Here is a 19995-nt window from a genome sequence, read left to right as displayed (position 1 = left end):
AGAGCATCAGGAGTTAAACAAATCCAAAACCAGCTCATTTTTGTCCTTCCACATTAACTCAACTCCGGATAAATTAGAAGAGGGGAACGTTAGGGTGGATTTTATGTTGCATTGTCCAAAACTCGTCAAAACAAAGCTTAACGGGAGTACAAAGTTAACAGAAATAGGAGCAAAACACAACTACATTAAGGCAAGGTAGATCAAGCAATCCTACATTGAATAAGCCAATTACCAATTCAGAAACTTCAGGTATGTCCAAAGACGGATCAGCCATACAAAGACACCATTAGAGGACTAATCACAATTAATCTCCTTTAAGGAAAGGTTTATATCTAAATGACAATTCCAACATATATAGCCAGCTATGCAGCTCCATAGCTATCGCCATGAACTTCACATCTCCTTTAGCGTGCTTCGTATTGGACAACTGCCATGAAAATTCAGAGTGAAATCAAATTTAATGGTTAGGAAGATAACTTGGAGACTAAAACAAAAAACTGGTACATTAGATATTTAGCAACAAAACATATATCCTGCTTTTCAGCAAATGTTTCAAAATTTCATGAGAATCAACTTTACGACTCACAAAACTCATCTTTTGCAAAATAAAGACTCCCAATTACGCAACATGATGTACTAGCTATGGGCCTACATTACATCTACATATGTAGAAAGCTTTTATAAATACCAAGTACAGCACAAGAAAATAAAGGTAACTAATACCATATACATCAAACGTAAGTACAAATACGGCTAAAAGACCAAATTGGGACAATCATGAAATCATTTTTGAATTAAGGGTAAAGCACATAATTGGTGAATAGTAACGCATAATTCAATATGGGACGTGATTCTACCGTATACTAGATTACTAGTAATTCAAAGGGCAAAGGAAAATATCATAATGATTTCAATCAAAAGAAGCTTCAATTGAGAAAATATTAGTCTATTAAGCCAAAACATTGCCAAATACTGGGTCGAAAACTAAATTGAATAAACATCCTAACACCAAGCCACATCACATATTGAGGCAAACACGCACCTACAACCTAGACTAGAAGGCATTACTCACTACATAAGGATTAAGGAATTCCAAAATTTTTAGGATCAATAGTAAATAGTAACCAAACAAGGTATCAAAATTATCCATGAATTAACCAAATTGATCAAACCAGCAACGGTTTTCCAATCTTTTATAAAGAGGGCCTTGTGCATACAGACTCCACAAACCAAAGAAAGCAGCAACAATCCTCAAAGCATAGTTACCAGACAGTTTTCAAAAATGCAACATTCATATAAACAAAATATCACAAACAAAACCCTAAAACAAATACATAAACCCTCTTATCTTGCACCATGGAACAGTTGATACTAATAAATACTGTAATTTATTAGTGTCCAGAGCATACAATACAAAAACCCAAAAAAGATTAAAAATTTATATTTGCTAGGGTTTATATGAAAAAAATAGAGAGAAGAGAAAGATAAACATACTTCTGCGAGTTCGTTTCTTGTAAAGAATACGGTAGCCACACTCTCTGCACTGAATCACATCTCCGGGCTTCAAAGTATTCTCTTGCCCACAATCTATACTTTTCAAAAATCAAAATTAAAGTATCTCAAAAAACAAAAATCAAAATTAAAGCTTACAAATTACATTACATAAAATTGACCGTCAAATTAAGGTTACTGTTGATACAGAAAGCACATAAGTTTGCAAAAGAGAAGAGAAGAGAAGTGAAAAGTACCTCCGCAGATGTAGCTCACAGGTTCAGGTTGAGGATCCATAGCCGATACTGAAACAAAAAACCTAATTAGTTACAGAAAACAAATTAGGGTTCTATACTTCTATATGGCTTTTTTATAAATAAAGATTTTAATGAGAATGAAAAAACCAACCTACGGAATTCTCCTATAAATAGTAAAAACTAGCGTGAGGTGAAGGGTTGACTTTGAAATTTTAGCATTATCCAATGAAATTCTCTTCTATGAAATCGTTTCACGAGACATAAATCAATATAATTAGTTTATTTTTTAAATTGATTATTTTAAAATTATAATTAATCACTTTAACACGAATATACATAGGTCAATCTAATAGTAATAATATCACCTTAATACCTTTTCATTTGAAAATTTGTGTTACATAATCCAATTAAAAGTAGTCGGACAATATTAAGATCCAATTTGGCTAATAAAGATTGATTAGGTCATTAAGTCATTTCGATTAGGTCAAGAGAAAAATATGCAAGGATTATGATTGGTTTTCCTTATCTTCAAGTCCAATCGGTGCGCATCTAATTAGTGTCATGTTAAGATAGTGTTAATCGTAAAAAAGCTAATTTTTTTGGTTAAGCATTAAATAGGCCGACTATAATAGTGTTATAAGCTACTTTCTTCGTTCCATATTAGTTGCAATATTAAAAAAATTGACACTATTTATTCAATACTATTAATTTGTGATTAGTTTTGAATCTGTAAGTTAAAATATAGTCAAGTAATATCTTGTTTGATTCGTCTCATTACAAAGATTTTAGAGATATTAAGAATTAAATTAGTGCATTAAACTGTGTAAAAAAGCAAATGTTACAAGTAAATTGATACGGAACAAGTATAAATTCAAGTTCGAGTTGTTTCACCTTGAGTTGACATTATGACAAATTAAAGTTGCGTCCAGGTGATATGTTACATTTTTTTTTCAAAATATCCAATTCTAAATTTACAATTTGAGTATTATACTTATGACGAATTGGATATGATTTATGTTTCTTACTTTGTTGTGTGACTTGTGTCTCATCTTAGGCCTTAATTTATTCTACTTGATTTCTCTGCTTTGGAGAATTAAGAGGAAAACACTTGATACGATATTGAAAATTACTTCATCTTTTAGGGCATATATTTGGCATTGATTAACTTTTTGTATTAAATGTGGGTTCTCAGCTTGTTGTTCGGGCTCTGCTAACTGCTATTAGGTTTTTTATATAATAATAATATGCTTCTTTTATTAAAAAAACAAATAATAAGTAAAAATAATACTCCCTCCTATTAGGTTTTTTATATAATAATAATATGCCTCTTTTATTAAAAAAACAAATAATAAGTAAAAATAATACTCCCTCCTATTCATCATAAGTGTCTCATTTCCTTATTTGGTAAAGTTACTCAAAATGTCTCATTTCTATTTTGGGTATGTTACCTTAACTAATTTAACCCTACTAAATATAGCTTTTTCACACCTTTATACATACTAACCTCACTTTAGCCGTATAAAAATTTAAAAAATACTATACTTCTTTCTTTCACATGTGGTCTCATTAGACCCCTAAAAAATGGTAAAAAGTTAAATGGAAGACCTTAGACGAATAGGAGGGAGTAATAATCACCATAATAAAAAACATTGGTTAGATAGAAAATATAACACAAAATCGCCTTTCCATTTTCAAGCATTAAAGGACCTTTTACAAGACTAGGAATCAAACAAATAGACACTAACATGTACATCATTCGGGTAGGAATTTACTACCAATTTGAACGGTAGAAGTTGTTGTGCCAAATCGCCCTGTACCACCACCACCGCCACCACGAATAATACGTGATGGTGAAAGAATTTCGGCAAAAGAAAAATTGTAAGAATCGGTGCCCAATCGACTTTGCAACCATCCCTTGCTTCCTGAGAAACCATCGGTCATGATCCAACTGTTCTTGAACCCCAAACTCGTCAGAGTTTTCGCCACTATTTTTGCAGAATCTGAGTAACTATATATCCACAAAACAATCCACATAAGTTTCAAGCCATTAATAAAAAAGACGCGAATCACGAAAGCTATAGGAACGCTGATGAGATGTAAGGCTTACGAGTCCATGATCACGATGCTGGTGCTCTTTGATAGTCGTTTAAGATATGATATCTTCAAGGCTGCTATCTCGGCTTCTACCTTCTTTGAGTTCCTAATTTGGCTTCGTAACTTGTTCGGTAGTTCTTCGAGTCTAAATAGTTCAAGTACACCCCATAAGTAAGACGGTTTTCTAACATAACCATTCAGCTTCAGCACAAACGAAGACTGAAGAAGAGAACGAAGTTTGGCTCCACAATTAGTCAGTCGATTTGGCCTCCTGCAGTCGTGCTACCTAAAATGGTAGCCTTGGCTTGCAGCTTTGCCCGTTTTATGGCTTTGGAAGTGTCGTATAGTTTATGAATCGTATGGATTTCTAACAGAAATGTGCAATGTCTCGACATATATATTTGTGTAGTCGTATACTCTCATCCTGAAAGCATTTCCGAGAGATGGGGCGAGCACCAAACTAGTAGTGCTGCCCCATACGAAAACCGAAATTACCAATACGATAGCCGAAGTTTGAGTTTGAGTTCGAATAAATGTTACTTACGGAATGGCAATCATTCGACTCTTAGCACTTGGGGGAAGTTGCGGAATCCCAGCCTTGTTCTTATCCTTCTCCGTCCTAATATCAATCAAGTAGTAGTTTCGTGAGCACAACATGTCCAATGTTTGTGCAGGAGTAAGTGCACCTGAAAAATACCCATGTTTCGTCAGCAGAGAAACTATCATTCTTTGGCTCCGTTGAGAATGGACAAAATCCAGATGTCATCCACCATTCGAAACTTGAAGAATGATTCAACCAAATTAGGCAAGATCATGCACTCATGCAATAGCATTACAGATAAATATATCTATCAGACTATGATCATACTAAGGATCATACATAAAAGAACTGTTTACCTTGATATCCACGGAGGTTAAACGATAGAATAGACCACACTCGAGGAAGTAGGAGGTAGGCAAGAAATAATGCAGCAGCGCCTTCAACTATCAGAGCAGGGTCTAAGCTTGTGATGGTTTCAACTGTTGATGATGCGATGGGCTTTACATCTTCTATAACTTTTGTTGTCTGTTCTGCAGCACTTGTTACAGTCTGTCATAGCCAATGCAAAAATCTCATTTTGGATCAACCTCATGCAATCATAAGGTGTTCAAAACAGACCCGATAACCCAGTATTTACCCGACCTTGTAACCGAACCCGATTTGGCCCGACTTTAAAATGGATATACAACTATGTAAAAAACCATTATAGACACAAAACCCGATTTTGAAGTGACCCAAAACACTTGACTGAAATCGACCCGATGACCCGAACAAACACCTCTGCCTACTCATAGGCATAACAAAAATTACAAATGATGACAAGCAATTATTCTTTGAGAAAACCTCCACAAAAGATTGAGCTTTTTCATTAGTCATGACAAAAAGAGAACATTAGACCATTTGCAAGAACATATATAAGTTGTTGCTTATGTCATAGAATCCATGAGAAAATTTAGGCAATATAGAACAAAGTGCCTTCATTATTTATGGTCCTAGATGGAGTTAAATGAATAGAGTCAATTAAATTAAACCACTCATAACTACAACATACTAAAAACCACATTTGAAGCCATAATCAATTCACCACATTTAAAAAAGTTTGCAACTTCAAAATTCCAAAGCCCCTTGTTTTGACAATCAATAGTTAGTTGATTCACCCAATTTTAGTTATTATTGGCTATGCAAAAATGATGTCACATTGTCATCTTAGCTCAAATTGCTAGCTTTCATTGCGGTCAAGAATTTTTACAGTTGTTTCGGGGGTAAGGCTAGAGAATCCCCTCTAGGCAAGATGGTTTTGCCCATCGAAACCCTGTCACTAATAGAGTATATAGCATATCTTGAGACTACAATAGAGTATAATATATCTAGAAAGTACAATCAAAAGCTTAAGCAGATGGTTAAGGCCTTAATTTATGTTATATACTCTATCTGTCACAAGAGTGAAAGGAAAAACCCTTCAACCACTAGGCTAATCCATGTTCATTTCTCCAATCATGTTAATTAACAAGTCATTAAAAAATAATTAAGATTAAATTAAAGCCAAAAACTAACATTTAGCCAAAACAAGGCATACCTTAGTAGCAGTAGCAACAGTATCAGAACTAATCCCAGTGCTCTGAATTGCTTCCTGAGCTTTCTTTGACGCCTCAGAAATGATTGGTGAAGCAGCTTTCAAGGCCTCCACACCAGCTTGCTGTACAACTGGAGCAGCTGCATCAATGCCAGGTTTCAAAGCATCAGCCAAAGTCTGGTATATCTTTTGTGCAGTGTCTAGAACATCCGAACCCACTTGCTGAACTTGATCAATTGTTTGCTCTACCTGATAATTCAACCAAAACACACCATTTTGTGACATGGTTAGTTGATTATCTCTCAAAATGAAAAACATAGCAAGTGGGTATCTTTGAACAACCAAGTGAATGCTAATTAATCATCCCAATTAATTAAGCAACTTTTGATCAAATTCCAACCAAAAGAAGACAATTTTCAAGAGGGGCGCCTCTCAAAATTCAATATTATCAAGTGGGAATCATTTTAATTGAACAATCAACAAATAAATCAATCAAAAACCCACAATTAACCAAATGCATTGTCACACAGTTTACTAATCTCCTTGCAAATACCGATTAAAAAAGCGAATTATGCTGGTTTTCCGCTATTTTAGGGTCTGCAAATTATGTTACACTGACCAAATGCATTAAATCATATTTCATTGTCAAAAGTCAAAACACACACATTTACAAGAGAAGCACCTCTTAAAATTCAAAATTATCAAGTGGGTATTATTTAGATTGAACAATCAGCAAAAAAATCAATCAAAGTCCCACACTCAATCAAGTGAATAAAATCAAATTTGAAAGACAAAAGTTTCTTACTTGAGTGAGAGAAGAGACTAATTGCTCTTTGGGAAGGGCAACAGCTTTGGCTTCAAATGGAGTAGTGAAAAGAGTCAAAAGAGAAAGAGAAGTTGAAGAGGGAAAGAAAAGAACTTGAGAGGGTTTCAATTGAAGTTTTGAGTTTTGCTGAGAAAGAAGAATATTTTGAGAAGATGAAGGAGAAGGAATGTTGGGTTTAGCAGAAGCTCTAAGAGTCATCTCCATAGCCATTTCTGAGCTCTCAAGTTTGACCCACAATGGAGGAACAGAAGGCTGGAGATGTAATGGCTGATCAGTGATCAGGTTGGTTTGTGAAGCATATTTACTGATGAAAATTGAATGGTTCCAATTCTAGAAGAAATTAAAGCAATGGCTAAGGAGGTGCCACGTAGCATAAAGGATTTCTCTGTTGGAAGTATGTAAACTTGGCTTGATTGCATTTTGTAAATTTGATTGGCTCCAAAATCCTAAATTCTTCAATTCCTTCGATTCTTTATGATGGTCTCTGTGAGTATGGTGAATTTTGTTCTTGTTCCTTTCATGGTCGTTCACATTCGTACTCAAATGAAATTTTGAGGTGGTCAAAAAAGATCTTGAGGCATATCACAAGTCTCTTGAAGATGATGCTAAATCTATGCATCATGAATCTCCACCTTCTGTTGAAAAGGAACCACCACTAATAATTGTTGAATGGATGTTTGACTCTCCATTTGAATTAAATCCCTCAAGTCCACCTAATGTGAAAGAAGATCAACTTGATTTGGTTTCCCTGACACATCTTCAATCCTGAAGATGTTATTGCTTCTAGGGCTAAATTAAATCCTAAAAACGTATCTGATGATTGTAAGGTTGTTCTGTTTTTCTTTTTTTAGAATTATACTTGACATTTTTGGTGTTGGTTTTTGTATTGTTGTTTGTTGCTGGTTTATGTTAATCTTTTATTTATGTTTGCTGAAATTTGTTGATGTTTAATTCTTTTGTTGATGTTCTTCTAGTTTATGTTTATGTTGATGTTCTTCTGGTTTATGTTGATGTTTTGGGGTTTTGTTTATGTTGATGTTCTGGGACTGTTTCTTCATGATTTTTTTTGTACAAGCCCCTGTGATGTCATTTTGTTGAGGACTATTGACCTCTTAATTCTGAAAAAATAACTTTAATTATTTGGTTGAGTAGCATTTGTTAAACCTAAACACATCACTTGATTTTTTTAGCATGTTTAGTTGCTTCACTTGTTGATGAACAATTATAATCTGAGAGGATTCATAATCTCTATGATGGATCAGAGGGCTTTTTTTCTGAAATAATGTAAAATAATGAAGTGACTATGCAAAAACATGTACATTAATCATTGATATGGATTGTGGTTGACACTTTGTTGCTCCTAAGTTTTAAAAGTGAACGTTTTTAATGATGATTTAAACAAAAATAAACTGAGGGGCTGTGAATTTTATCTTTCTTCAATTGCTTCATCATAAGCTTCATGAATGATCTGTGAAGTTTGTGCAGCATCCTCATTATCTGTCAGTGTTTGTGTTTGTTGCTGATCTCTGTTTGGGTTAAGAAAAGCAACAGCTTCTCTAACCAATTGTGTTGGTATTCTTACTTGAATCCTTAACCTGCCATTATCTTCTTGTACCTTCTTTCCAAAGTGTGGTTGTATGTAGTCATTACACCCCTTAACCTTTAGAATCTCATTTAAATGATGTTGAAATGAGATCCACACATTAGTTAAGGTCTTTGGATGTAACTCTCCGAATGCATCTTCAAGTGCTGTTATTAATTCTGTCATATTTTTGGGCATCTTTTTATGCATTAGTGATTGTATGCTCCTAAAGAAACCCAAATCAAGAATGTTACAATCCAGAATATTTGGAGGTTGTTGTGTAAGAATGAATGTTAAACCACCTTGCCTATTGTGTTGTTGCCAAATCGGATCATCATTTGTGATATGAACCCTTGCATTATGTTGTTGAATAAAAATAATGGAAAGACCATCACTTAGCGACTTTCTTAGTATAGCTGGAATGAGTTGTTGTATAAGCATACTCCTATACACCTCTTAAGTAACTGACTCGGTTGGTTTAATCTCTATTGACCCCCTTAGTCGATTTTTTGAGTCTCTTTGTGCTACCACCCTATTAATGAAAGGGAAAGTTCCAATTTTCAAATCAAATGTACATTGGCCCTATCGATTCCATCTAGGTCTTGCAACTGCCCCTAAGAACATAGCCTTAGGTATGAATTTTGATGACTTCGTTGCCCTATACGAGATCTTTTCTTTGTGTACTAGATAGACTCTTTGCGTTTTTTTGGTTAAATAAAACCACTTTTCGTCTATGTGAATAAAATCATACATCGCTTTGTAAATTGGATGTCTTTGAATGGTGTCCTCTTGGATAAAGCTCAAAATCCGCTCCACCCTTCTTATTTTGTTGGTGTCGGTTAAAACGGGGTGTAATGGATTTGAGTGTGCCCTTTATCTCGCCTCTTTTTATCAACCTCCAAACCGTTCACGGTGTCAAGTCTAAACATGTTGCAACATCTCTAATGCACGTACGATTGCCCATTGTTTTAGACTCAAGTATTTTGGTGGTACCGCCACTCTTTTTCTTCCACAGTTTTTGTATTTCGTATCTACAACGTATGGCTTGTTTGCTTCTTTGGTTTGAATTGCTCGTTTTCATAAATTTCTTATGATTCTATGATGATATCCGTATTTTTGAGAAATCCTTTTGAATGTGCCATGAGGAAATGAGTCACTAACTTTTAGTGATAGCATTTCTTGAAAAATAAGATGCCTTAACTCATTGATGAGCCTTGGCTTATGATGATTTTGTTGTTGTGACTGTTCTTCTGATTTTGAACTGGACTTTGGATCATATGCATTTGATCCAAAGTACCATGCCCCCTGTTCCTCATCTTCACTTCCTGAAGCCATTGAAAGACAATGATGCACTGATTTTTTTTGAAACTGTTAAGACTGTTGTGTGGCTACTGTTATTGAACTTGATTCAAGATTTTGTGGGTTGTTAAGGATTTTTGAACTGATAATGTTAAGCGTATTGTACAACAACTTATATAAGTTGATTTGGAATTTGTAAGGTCATTTTTTCATGTTATACTTATAATCTATGATTAGCCTCAATTAAGTTCTTAATCCATGTATTTGTAAAATGGCCGATGTAAGGAGTTTGGAATGTTCATGTATGGTTTTATTGATTTTTTAGGATGGATTAATTTCCCTCATTTTTTTAGAATAGCCCTCTAAACTTTTCCAATTTGGAAAGTTCAGAAAGTTGGTTACTTTCCCTCCTTGTACAGTTCTCTCTCCTCATTATTACATTATTAAAATCAATTTTTTTTATAGTTTTACTTTTGTTTAAATTTATTTTCTCTCTCATACTTCCGATACAATCATTACTTCACATTCAATCTAATTAAAATAATACCCACTTCAAACAAAGATTCTATTTTTCTTAATTTGTGTGAAAAACCCATAGTGGAAAAACATAAAAGATCAGAGGGAGTATACTTCTTTAGATAAACCAAAAAAATAATATACATGTAAATCTTTATTTTAACTTAGATTATAAATTCTCATTATATAATGAATAAGCTAACTACTTTGACTATTTTTTCAACTAAATCCTCCCTTCTAACTATTAAAGTTGAAGACTTTGTAAATTTTGTTTGTCTTAATTATCAATAATTTCATTTTGTGGAGGGTCATTCCAAATTTGGCAATGATACACATATCGTTGGTGTACAAGGTACAAATGTAGAGTAATTGGAATAGTATTAGCCTTAGGAATCAAAGGCAACAGTACACTAATTGTAGTTTTTGGACTATGCTAGAATGTGTAGAAAAAGCACGAACACAATTAAAGTTGTTGAAGACAGATCGCTCAAACGAGTAACAACTTGACTCGAATGAGCAGGTCGTCCCGTATTTTCAACCATTTGCTTGTAGTCGCATCTCATGTCATGCTCTAGCTGCTCTAGTTTTCTTATATACTTCCTCTTATTCAGCTTAGGTGTCCCATTTTTTTTTATGGTTAAGTTATCTTAATTGTTCTATTTCTATTTTTAATTTGGGTTTTTGACTTTTATGCCCTTAGTAACTTTATCTTATTTTTAATTATACCCTCCATTACCCAAACTAATTTTCCTCCCTTACATTAAAAAACTCATAATACCACTCTCTTTCCTACCCTTAGAGTCCCACTTTTGACTCTCCTTAAAATCCGTAAAAAGTCAAATGGGACTCCTAAAGTGAATAGGAGGTAGTATATTATTGCATTCCCTTGCTATTAACGTATAACCAAGCTATTACCTTAGAGCCTTCCGTATCCCTCTCTGACCTTCTAATTAATTCTCTACTCTATTATTAATTTCTCACAAAACACTCATATTGGTCCATTAATGTAATGCCTTCAAGTTTTATAGAGTTTTAGTTCTTGTATTCTTTAAACATACAATGAATATATTGGCCTAAAATGTTTCATTAGCACACCTTAAAACATTGTGTTATTATTTGCATACGTTTTTTTATACTTAAAATCATCATTATTTGCAAATAGTTATATTTCATTAGTGCACCTTCGATCATGATTTTCAATCTTTCTTGACACATCTAGGCTCCACTTCAGCTTTCGTTAGGCCTCCTACCAAATTTTTCGGGAAATATCAAATTTACCTTAAATTATGATTTTATCAAATAAATATATGATTAAATGAATATATGATTAAAGTGAAGTGATAGTGTACTATTCACAAAGCTATGACGTCCATATAGTGATTAAGTATTATTACAAGTTACAATTTATTAATTATTGGGTAGAAAAACTTCCGATTACCACTTGAATGATTCCATTAAGGTGTGAAGGAAAAGTGTTTATTCTTCATTTTGTTTTTGTAAGACAATGAGAAAAGTATGCATACTTTTTACCAAGAATAAGTTCCCTGCATAATAAAGTTGAGCTAACAAAGTGGAATAGAAAAGCAAAAGAGCACTAGCTAATGTTACCCTTGTCTTGTCTCTCTTATATTGTATTCAAAGCAATATAGGTAAAATTTAGTAGGAGATATGATTAAATCACAAAATAAAACAAAAAATACGTAAAATGATAGAAATAAGTGATTAGATAAAAAGAAATATTTAAGTTACGGGTAAAATTAAAAGAAAAATAATAGGATTATTGCCCCAAAAAGGTGTAAAATTAATGGAACAAACTATAATAAAAAATTGTGCAAATTGAGAGAAACATAGAAAATAATTTATTAATGTTTCATATCGACGGTCATACAATTGCGTACAACTTTTGCACGAGCTCCTAATATATTAAGCTAGCCCTTTTTTAAACAATTTATAAATAAATCTTAAAATTTTTTACATTTTACATTTTTGAAATATTTAAGCCTATAAAAAGTTATTATACTGATAAAATCAAGAAAAAATTACCATGAATAATACAATTTTTTGTTGATTTTTCTATAATAATACCAACAACTTATTAACCATGAATAATACCAACTAAGTGGGGTATTTTCTTAGAATAATACCAACTTTATTAACTAATATACCAATTTTTTTGTCTTATACACCTATAGTTTGATTTTTAACATGTTAGCGAAGAGACAACCCCTTTTAGTTGGTATTATTCATGGTTAATCAATATTTGATATTATTGTAGGATATTAACAAAAGATTATATTATTTACGATAATTTTCCTAAAATCAAATATCAAATATAAATAAAAATTTAAGACTTTTTTTGAGTTCAATGCAATGGATAGTTTGCACTTTGCACATATTTAACAATGTCTTTGTATGTAGGCTATATAAATTCTTCAAATCACTAATTGAACCCATTGGGCAATGCTTGGAACCCCTTGGTTCACTACAAACATCATGTAGTAACCTGGTGGTGCCACCATACTATTAGGTGGTGCTACACAAGTAATTGTATATCCACCATTATTGTTAGGGACTGCGGGTTTTACGTTTACTTTCACCAACCTTTGCCCTTGAGAGAATGAATGTGTGGCAAAGGGTGCACTTCCTAGGTTAACTTCTATGGGTGCGACCACAGGTAGAGTTACTTTCATATCTACTTCGAATTCCTCCCCATAATGTAGCGTTTTAGGTGACATTGCTATTTCAGGTCGAATATTCACTCGATCCAAACTTAAGTACTCAGGTGAAAATGCCTCAAGACGCAATTCAGTCGGAAACTCCGCTTTGAAGTTATAGAAATAATGTGGATTACTACCTGCAAGTAAAATCCGCCCATCCGGTAACAAATTAGCTGTGGAATGGTACATTCGTGGTACCGTACCAGGATTCAAAACCATAAACCGTAATCCAACAGGTTGATCAGGTCGATAAATAACCGGATTAAGACACGGATTTGATGCCAAATCAAACCCTTGGGTACCCTTTTGGGCCCCATTTATAATAATCACTTCACCCGTCGGTAACATCACCATATCACCCATAATCCTAGCAAATGGCATCTCCTCCATTTCCCAAACCGGTTCATCGGAAGTAGCTGTAATCCGGCCACAACTACCATTAGCCGGAACCGAGGAATCCATCGTAATGTAGGCCCCATATTGAGCCCCACCACAAACAACAATCACAGCCGTTGAAAAATCACCTTCTAAAGCAAGCATAACCGATGATCCCGCAGATGGATAGTTCCTTGGCCCACCATCCAACGGTGGATATTTTTTTAAAATTTGATTTTTATCATAATCATATAAAACAGCTTTATTATTTGCAAAAATAAATAATTTCCCATTGGGTAGGAGATGAACATAAGGATATAAATTATCACCTTGTCTATCCTCCACGTCAGCAAGAAAAGGAAAGAAAACGGCACCGTTTTGTCTCGGAGGGTAAAACTCGACGGAGTAAGAAACTTTACCGCCAATAATAATTACTTCACCGGAAGGTAAAATTTGATTAGTAGAATACCATCTTCCGTGAGATAAAACGACGTCGTTTAACTCTTCCCAATCACAAAACTCTGTCGTTTCACAGGGTTTAAATTTACGGATCTTTTTCCACCCGTCTAAATCACCACCCGTTTGAAGGAGGGTACCGTCAGGGAGAAATTGTCCAGATGAGCACCACGTGTCAGTTTGAATAATCAACGGACGGATTTGATTGGTAGTCGGGTCGTATAGAGCTGAGTGCGCATAACAATCATGGGTTAAGACTTTGTCTTTCGGGTCGACCCGGCAATGGTGTTTAGGGAGAAGGAGACGGGAAGGACCGATGTTGGTACGGTCTAGGAGTACGACTGTGCCGAAATGGGTGACGGCTGTGTGCATTGAAGCGATGCCGACATCGGGTACGAGGAGTTCCCAGGTACCGGGAAGATCGGCACGTGAGAGGGAGAGAGAGAAAGGGAGGAGGAGAGAGAAAAGGAGATGAAAAGAAATGGTCATAGTGGGAATTGGGAAGTGAGTGAAGTACAGTCAAGAGTTGGTTATAATGACGATTGGCGAAGGATGAAGAAGAAGAGACAGAGACAAGAATGTGTATGTGGAATTTAAGGAAAAACTTGTACTCGTGGGCCCGTGTCCCTGGGAAAGCACTCCTCGTTATAATATAGTTGCTAAGTTTGTTTTTCTATTTTTTCCATGCGGTCTAATGCACTAATTCAATGTTAATATTTTTAATTATTTGTGATTAAAAATTATAAAAGTTGATATTAATGCACTAATTCAATGTTGATATTAATATTTTTAATTCAATGTTATAATATTTGTGATTAAATATTTTCAATATTGCAAGTAAATTGGAATGGAGGAAGAATTATTGTGTATTATAGAAATCAGAATATGGAGTAGATGAAAAATTTTAGATATTCCCTTTGATTCATCTAATAGTACCATTTTAGTGCACATACTTGTAATTTTATCAATAATATTTCTAATCGTATATAATAAAAAATTGTAAAAAGTTGATATTAATAATAGGAATTAAATAAAATCTCACTTGCTTATGTCATAACCTATAGATAAAAATAAACATAAATTAAAAGTAATTGATGAACAATTTCAAAAGTCAAATGAGACTAAAAAGATGAATATAAGGGAGTATAGTTTCTTAAAATATTTATTCTGATATGCAATATACCTTTTTTTACATAGAAGTTGAATTTAACAAAATTTCAAATAAATAGTATTATCTTTATATATTTCTCAAAAATAATATGTAATTTATTTTCTAAAAAATAAAATATTTTTTAAAAGAAAGAATAATTTACTAATAAAAATAGTGTTGAATACCATCAGTATTAGAACTTCACTAATGAATGATAGTCATAGACGTATCAAGTTTTATTTGGAAACTGATTGTAAATTGTAGCAGATTTTAGGGTAATATTTTCTTCGTTTTTTAAAATTGTTTTTATTTGTTATTTATAATTGTTTTCTTTAAAAAATATACATTTATATCATATATTTTAGACATAATTAAACTTATTCATTTGTGGTTAATATTTTGTTATTGGTAGTCACATCTTTCTCACTAACTTTATTTAAATAACTTTTTTAAAAATGGTGCTTTCCCCATATTTTTTTCCATTGATTTTATTTTAATTAATATTTTTTAAATTATCTATGATCCTCACTTTTCTCTATTAAATTTATTATTCAATAATAAATATATTTAGAATCTAAAGAATATTATTTTTCTTACTTAAATATTTTTCTTACTTTTGCAAATATTTCTAATGGGAAGGAACAGTGGAGTAATATTGTAATACGGAGAAATATTGTAATATGAATTGGTAGAAAGTAGAGGATAGTAATTTGTTATCTTATGGACTATGGAGTATGCTTTAAGCATGATTAGTGTATATATATATATATATATATATATATATATATATATATATATATATATATATATATATATATATATATATATATATATATATATATATATATATATATATATATATATATATATATATATATATGAAATAATAAGCTTTTAATTTGTGTGATTTAAATATGTTAATTTTTATAAGGATAATAGAATTTAATTTTGTCGCGGTTGACATTTTTTTTTCAGATAAGACTTTGCGTTTGATCCTTGTTGTCTAAGTTTCCTTACTCGATCCTTTTTTAACGTACCCGATATCCCATCTAAAGAAAAAGCGTACCTAGTACCGAGGCCAACCCACTAGCCAATAGTGTTTAAAATAAAAAACACAAAAAGGGCATTAAGAGCAAAATAGAAGTTGAAGGGGATTATATGAATTATGCCATCTTCAATACACCAATTTAGTTGGCTAAGAATGATTAAAAATCAATTACTCCAAGCTTCTAGATTAAGACATTGATGATAGGATAACTGAACCTTTTTAGACTTAAATATAGAAATTTAATATGGACAAAAAACGTTTATATTTAACCATAAATAACATAATTAATGTATTTTTTTTTTCAAAGACTCTTCATTGACTTGTATTTAGTTTTCAAAGCATGTATTCCAACTTTAATATCTACAAATATGTTTCAAAAATTATTAAAATTAAACATATATTAAAAGTGTTGAGGAGGGGTCTTTGCCTACCCAACTTATAAACCAACTCATCCTTCCACCCTGCTTGGATTCCATATTATCATCTCCATTCTCTATATTACTTTATTTACTAAACCGACTAAATTATGTACCATCATCATCATCCCGCTTGAAAATAAGGTTCGGATAAGAGGAGGTGACAGACAATTCATATCTATATCCCTCCAAATAGAATACTATAGGAATATAATCAATTTACCCTAAATAGTAAAAGCCTTGTATAAAGAAAAATATAAGTGACATCATTCCCTTAGAAATATAAAAAATATGACTACATTTTGTATTTGTCATGCACAAAAAAAATTGAAACTGTGGAAGAAAAATAAGCTTGGTGATGCAAAAGCCCTATTAGTAGATACTTCCTTCATTTTGAAATACTCGCTATATTACGGTTATTGACACTTTAATTGTTCAACATTATTATATGTATGACAACTAATGTACAAGAAAAAATATTCACAGTTGAGATTTTGTTTGAATCGTCTAATCGCATACTTTCATAATATTAACTTTTTATAATTTTTAGATGTGTATAGTTTAATGTATAAATAATCAAAATAACACATTGGATTGCATAAAAAGGCAAATATAGCAAAAAGAGTAAAGGCAAATATAGCAAAAAGAGTAAAATGGAAGAAGTACTTTTTATATATTCCAATTTGCACCGCTTTATATTTTACACTGATACACTAATTTCACATCATTTCTTTTTTAGCAATGGTCGAACTCTCATTTTATACTTATTCACAAACTTTCTTTCTCTTTATTTTAACCATTTATTCACATTACTTACTTTTTTTTTTATCTTATGCTTTAACTTAATTTTTCTTTCCACTAAATATCACCCAAAATATAACAGATGCAAACGAACAAGTACTAAATTACATTACTACCATTTAGAGCATCAGTAACAATGACCTATTTAGAGGTCATATGACCAAACAAGGGTAAAAAGCCTATTAATAGTGACCTAAAATAAGATTGGTCATGAAAAATATTGAAGAATTTGGTCACTATATGACCTGATCTCTCAAACCGTCACCTAATTTTTTTTCAAAAAATTACGCCACATGTCGCGCAGGGATTGGATGATGAAAAAAGGAAGGTTGTCTCCCTGACACGCCTGCTGCGCCCCTTCCACCTGCCGGCTTCTGATTGGCTGCCAAAAAATAGTCGTTTATTGTAATTAACGGCTATTGTCGTATTTATTTTTTTTTTTTTAAAAAAAATTATACCAACGATCATATTTTTCTGAGATCTATAAAATGAGACCCATTTTAATAGTTTTTGACATAATTTTTTATATACATATTTTCTTCTTATTTTCCTACTTTTTTGTTAAAAAAAATACCAAAATAATCATTTTGAAAAATCCCCAAAAAAAAAATATGGATTCAAATAACCCAAATTATGAAGAAATCCAAGTAAAAAAAAACCAAGAAAAAAATCTTCTAACAATCAAAGTGCTTAAATTCAATATCAGAATCCTCCATTTTCTCAAAATACTCCAAATTCTTCTTACTATATTCCTCAAAATATCCCAAATTCATCTTATTATGTTCTTCAAAATACCCAAAATTGTCAAACTATGTTTCACCACCATCATCAATCTCACAATATTAACTCTAATATTGATAACTATTCAACTCCGATAAGGGGTGAAAGTTTAGACGAAAATGAGATGGAGTATAATGATGATGATGATGATTATGATGATGATGAAGATGAAGGAAATGATCAAGATGATCAATATGATGAAGATGGAGGAAATTCTGTTCATCATGTTGATGCTAGTCTCTACACCCAACCATCATTTCAAGATCTACTTTCACAATTTGGTTCACCACCGAGCTTTACTCAACTGGTTCAACCATCTCAACAGAATCCTAATGATGAAGGCCCTATACCTTCAAAGAAAAGTTGGGATTTGACTAAAGATATTGCTCTCATATATCCAGTCATGAATACAAGTACAAATCCAATTGTAAGCACCAACCAAAAGATAAGAGTGAGGTGGCAAAAAGTTAAGGAAGCTTATGAAGCAGCGAGGATGGAACGACCCCATCTGATCCCACGAAGAACCGCCAACATGCTTAAATGTCGTTGGGATAGAGTTGCTCCAGCATGTTTGAAGTGGTTTAGAAGTTATAACGAGGCTCTTAGGAGGAAGAAGAGCGGCACGAGAGACAAAGATTTGCTTAAAGAAGCGCATTTACTCCATCAAAGAAAACACGGTAACTTTAACTTGATTGAGCAATGGAAAATTTTAGAAAAGTATAACAAGTTGAAGCTAGTGGTAAAAATTAATCAACAAAAACGATTGGATCAACAACCAACTGGTGGTGTTAATAGTGAAAGTAGTGGGAAAAGATCAAGGACAGAAGAAGATTCTGATACACCAACAAGTGAACCTCAAGAAGGATCATCTACTCGCCCCGAGGGTATGAAAAAGGCTAAGGCTCGCATGACTGAAAAAATGGTTGCATATCAATCAATTCAAGCTTTGAGTGCATTTGGAGAGAGTCTTCGACTTAATTCATAAATAATAAAGGAGAAGACAGAACTTCAAAAACAAAAAGAAGCCCGAAAAACAAAAACAACTTCAAATGGAAGAATATCGAATGAATTGGGGTATCTATCCAACATTAAGCAAAAAGGAAACTCTTCAGCCATGGGAAGCTGATATGATGATTCAACTTGGACAATACTTTCAGAATTACAATCGTCAGTAGATGGTTTGATTATGTAATGTCTTAATTATGTTTTAATTATGTATTGTTTTTAATGATGGTTTAATTATGTAATGTTTTAAAATGATGTTTTAATTATGTAATGTTTTAAAAGGATCTAGATCCCAGGTTCATATAATGATCTCAACATGCTATATCAATCACCTCTTTTAGTTGATTTGTTTGAAGGAAGGGCACCACCTGTCAATTTCATGGTGAATGGAAATTAATACGGTATGGCTTACTATCTCACTGATGGCATTCATCCTAAATGGGCTACTTTTATTTAGTCTATTACTGAACCACAAACACCAAAAGCAAGGTTGTTTGCCCAACATCAAAAAACAGCAAGAAAGGATGTGGAGCAAGCATTTGAGGTGTTGCAAGCTCGTTTTGCAATAATTAGAAAACCCTCACTTGCTTGGGATGAAGAACAACTCTCTGATATAATTACTTCTTGTATAAGTATGCATAATATGATAGTGGAAGATGAAAGAGATACGTATACACACTATGCTGATGGTAGAGAGTTCTTGGGAGATCGCCTACAAGGTCAATCGGAAGGTACAAGTGGATTAAATGTTGAGTTTGAGTATTACACAGGTAGAATTGTTGATATCAACCGATACTTGGCAAATAAGGATGATGTTGAAGATCGATAAACACATTTATCCTTAAAAGATGATTTGGTTGAAAATATCTGGCAAAAGTTTGGAAGGAACCGCAATTAATGTATCATTTGAAATTTTAGTTTTTTAATTTGTGTATTTATTTTATGTATGCGTATTGTAATCTTTATTTGAATTTAACAAATTTTCCTTAATTATTATTAATGTCTACATTTATATTTATTAAAAAGTATTAGTTTTATTGAAAGAATATTTTTTTTTAATTAATAAAA

General features: G+C 32.6%; 4 protein-coding genes across 4 annotated transcripts; 1 reads left to right on the top strand and 3 right to left on the bottom strand.

The window, feature by feature from the left end:
* Window positions 1-185: 185 nt before the first annotated feature.
* On the bottom strand, window positions 186-1887 carry LOC130797246 (DNA-directed RNA polymerases II, IV and V subunit 12). Its single transcript, XM_057659765.1, has 3 exons — window positions 1749-1887; window positions 1495-1587; window positions 186-427 (listed from the first exon to the last, which is right to left on the bottom strand). The coding sequence occupies exons 1-3, from the start codon at window positions 1786-1788 to the stop codon at window positions 405-407; spliced, it is 156 nt and encodes a 51-aa protein (XP_057515748.1). The 5' UTR covers window positions 1789-1887; the 3' UTR covers window positions 186-404.
* A 1528-nt stretch (window positions 1888-3415) lies between these two features.
* LOC130797244 (calcium sensing receptor, chloroplastic) lies at window positions 3416-7389 on the bottom strand. Its single transcript, XM_057659763.1, has 6 exons — window positions 6762-7389; window positions 5960-6205; window positions 4740-4932; window positions 4387-4528; window positions 3856-3987; window positions 3416-3756 (listed from the first exon to the last, which is right to left on the bottom strand). The coding sequence occupies exons 1-6, from the start codon at window positions 6990-6992 to the stop codon at window positions 3501-3503; spliced, it is 1200 nt and encodes a 399-aa protein (XP_057515746.1). The 5' UTR covers window positions 6993-7389; the 3' UTR covers window positions 3416-3500.
* Window positions 7390-12505: 5116 nt separating this feature from the next.
* On the bottom strand, window positions 12506-14338 carry LOC130797243 (aldehyde oxidase GLOX). Its single transcript, XM_057659761.1, has one exon. The coding sequence runs from the start codon at window positions 14214-14216 to the stop codon at window positions 12612-12614; it is 1605 nt and encodes a 534-aa protein (XP_057515744.1). The 5' UTR covers window positions 14217-14338; the 3' UTR covers window positions 12506-12611.
* A 2294-nt stretch (window positions 14339-16632) lies between these two features.
* On the top strand, window positions 16633-18907 carry LOC130828452 (uncharacterized). The gene is made up of 2 exons (XM_057694442.1): window positions 16633-16756; window positions 18090-18907. The coding sequence occupies exons 1-2, from the start codon at window positions 16633-16635 to the stop codon at window positions 18905-18907; spliced, it is 942 nt and encodes a 313-aa protein (XP_057550425.1).
* Window positions 18908-19995: the final 1088 nt, after the last annotated feature.

The sequence above is a fragment of the Amaranthus tricolor genome, chromosome 12, assembly GCF_026212465.1.
Source record: "Amaranthus tricolor cultivar Red isolate AtriRed21 chromosome 12, ASM2621246v1, whole genome shotgun sequence".
NCBI classification, from domain to species: Eukaryota; Viridiplantae; Streptophyta; class Magnoliopsida; order Caryophyllales; family Amaranthaceae; genus Amaranthus; species Amaranthus tricolor.
Note: the sequence above shows the minus strand (reverse complement) of the source record. Positions and strands in the feature narration are given on the sequence as shown.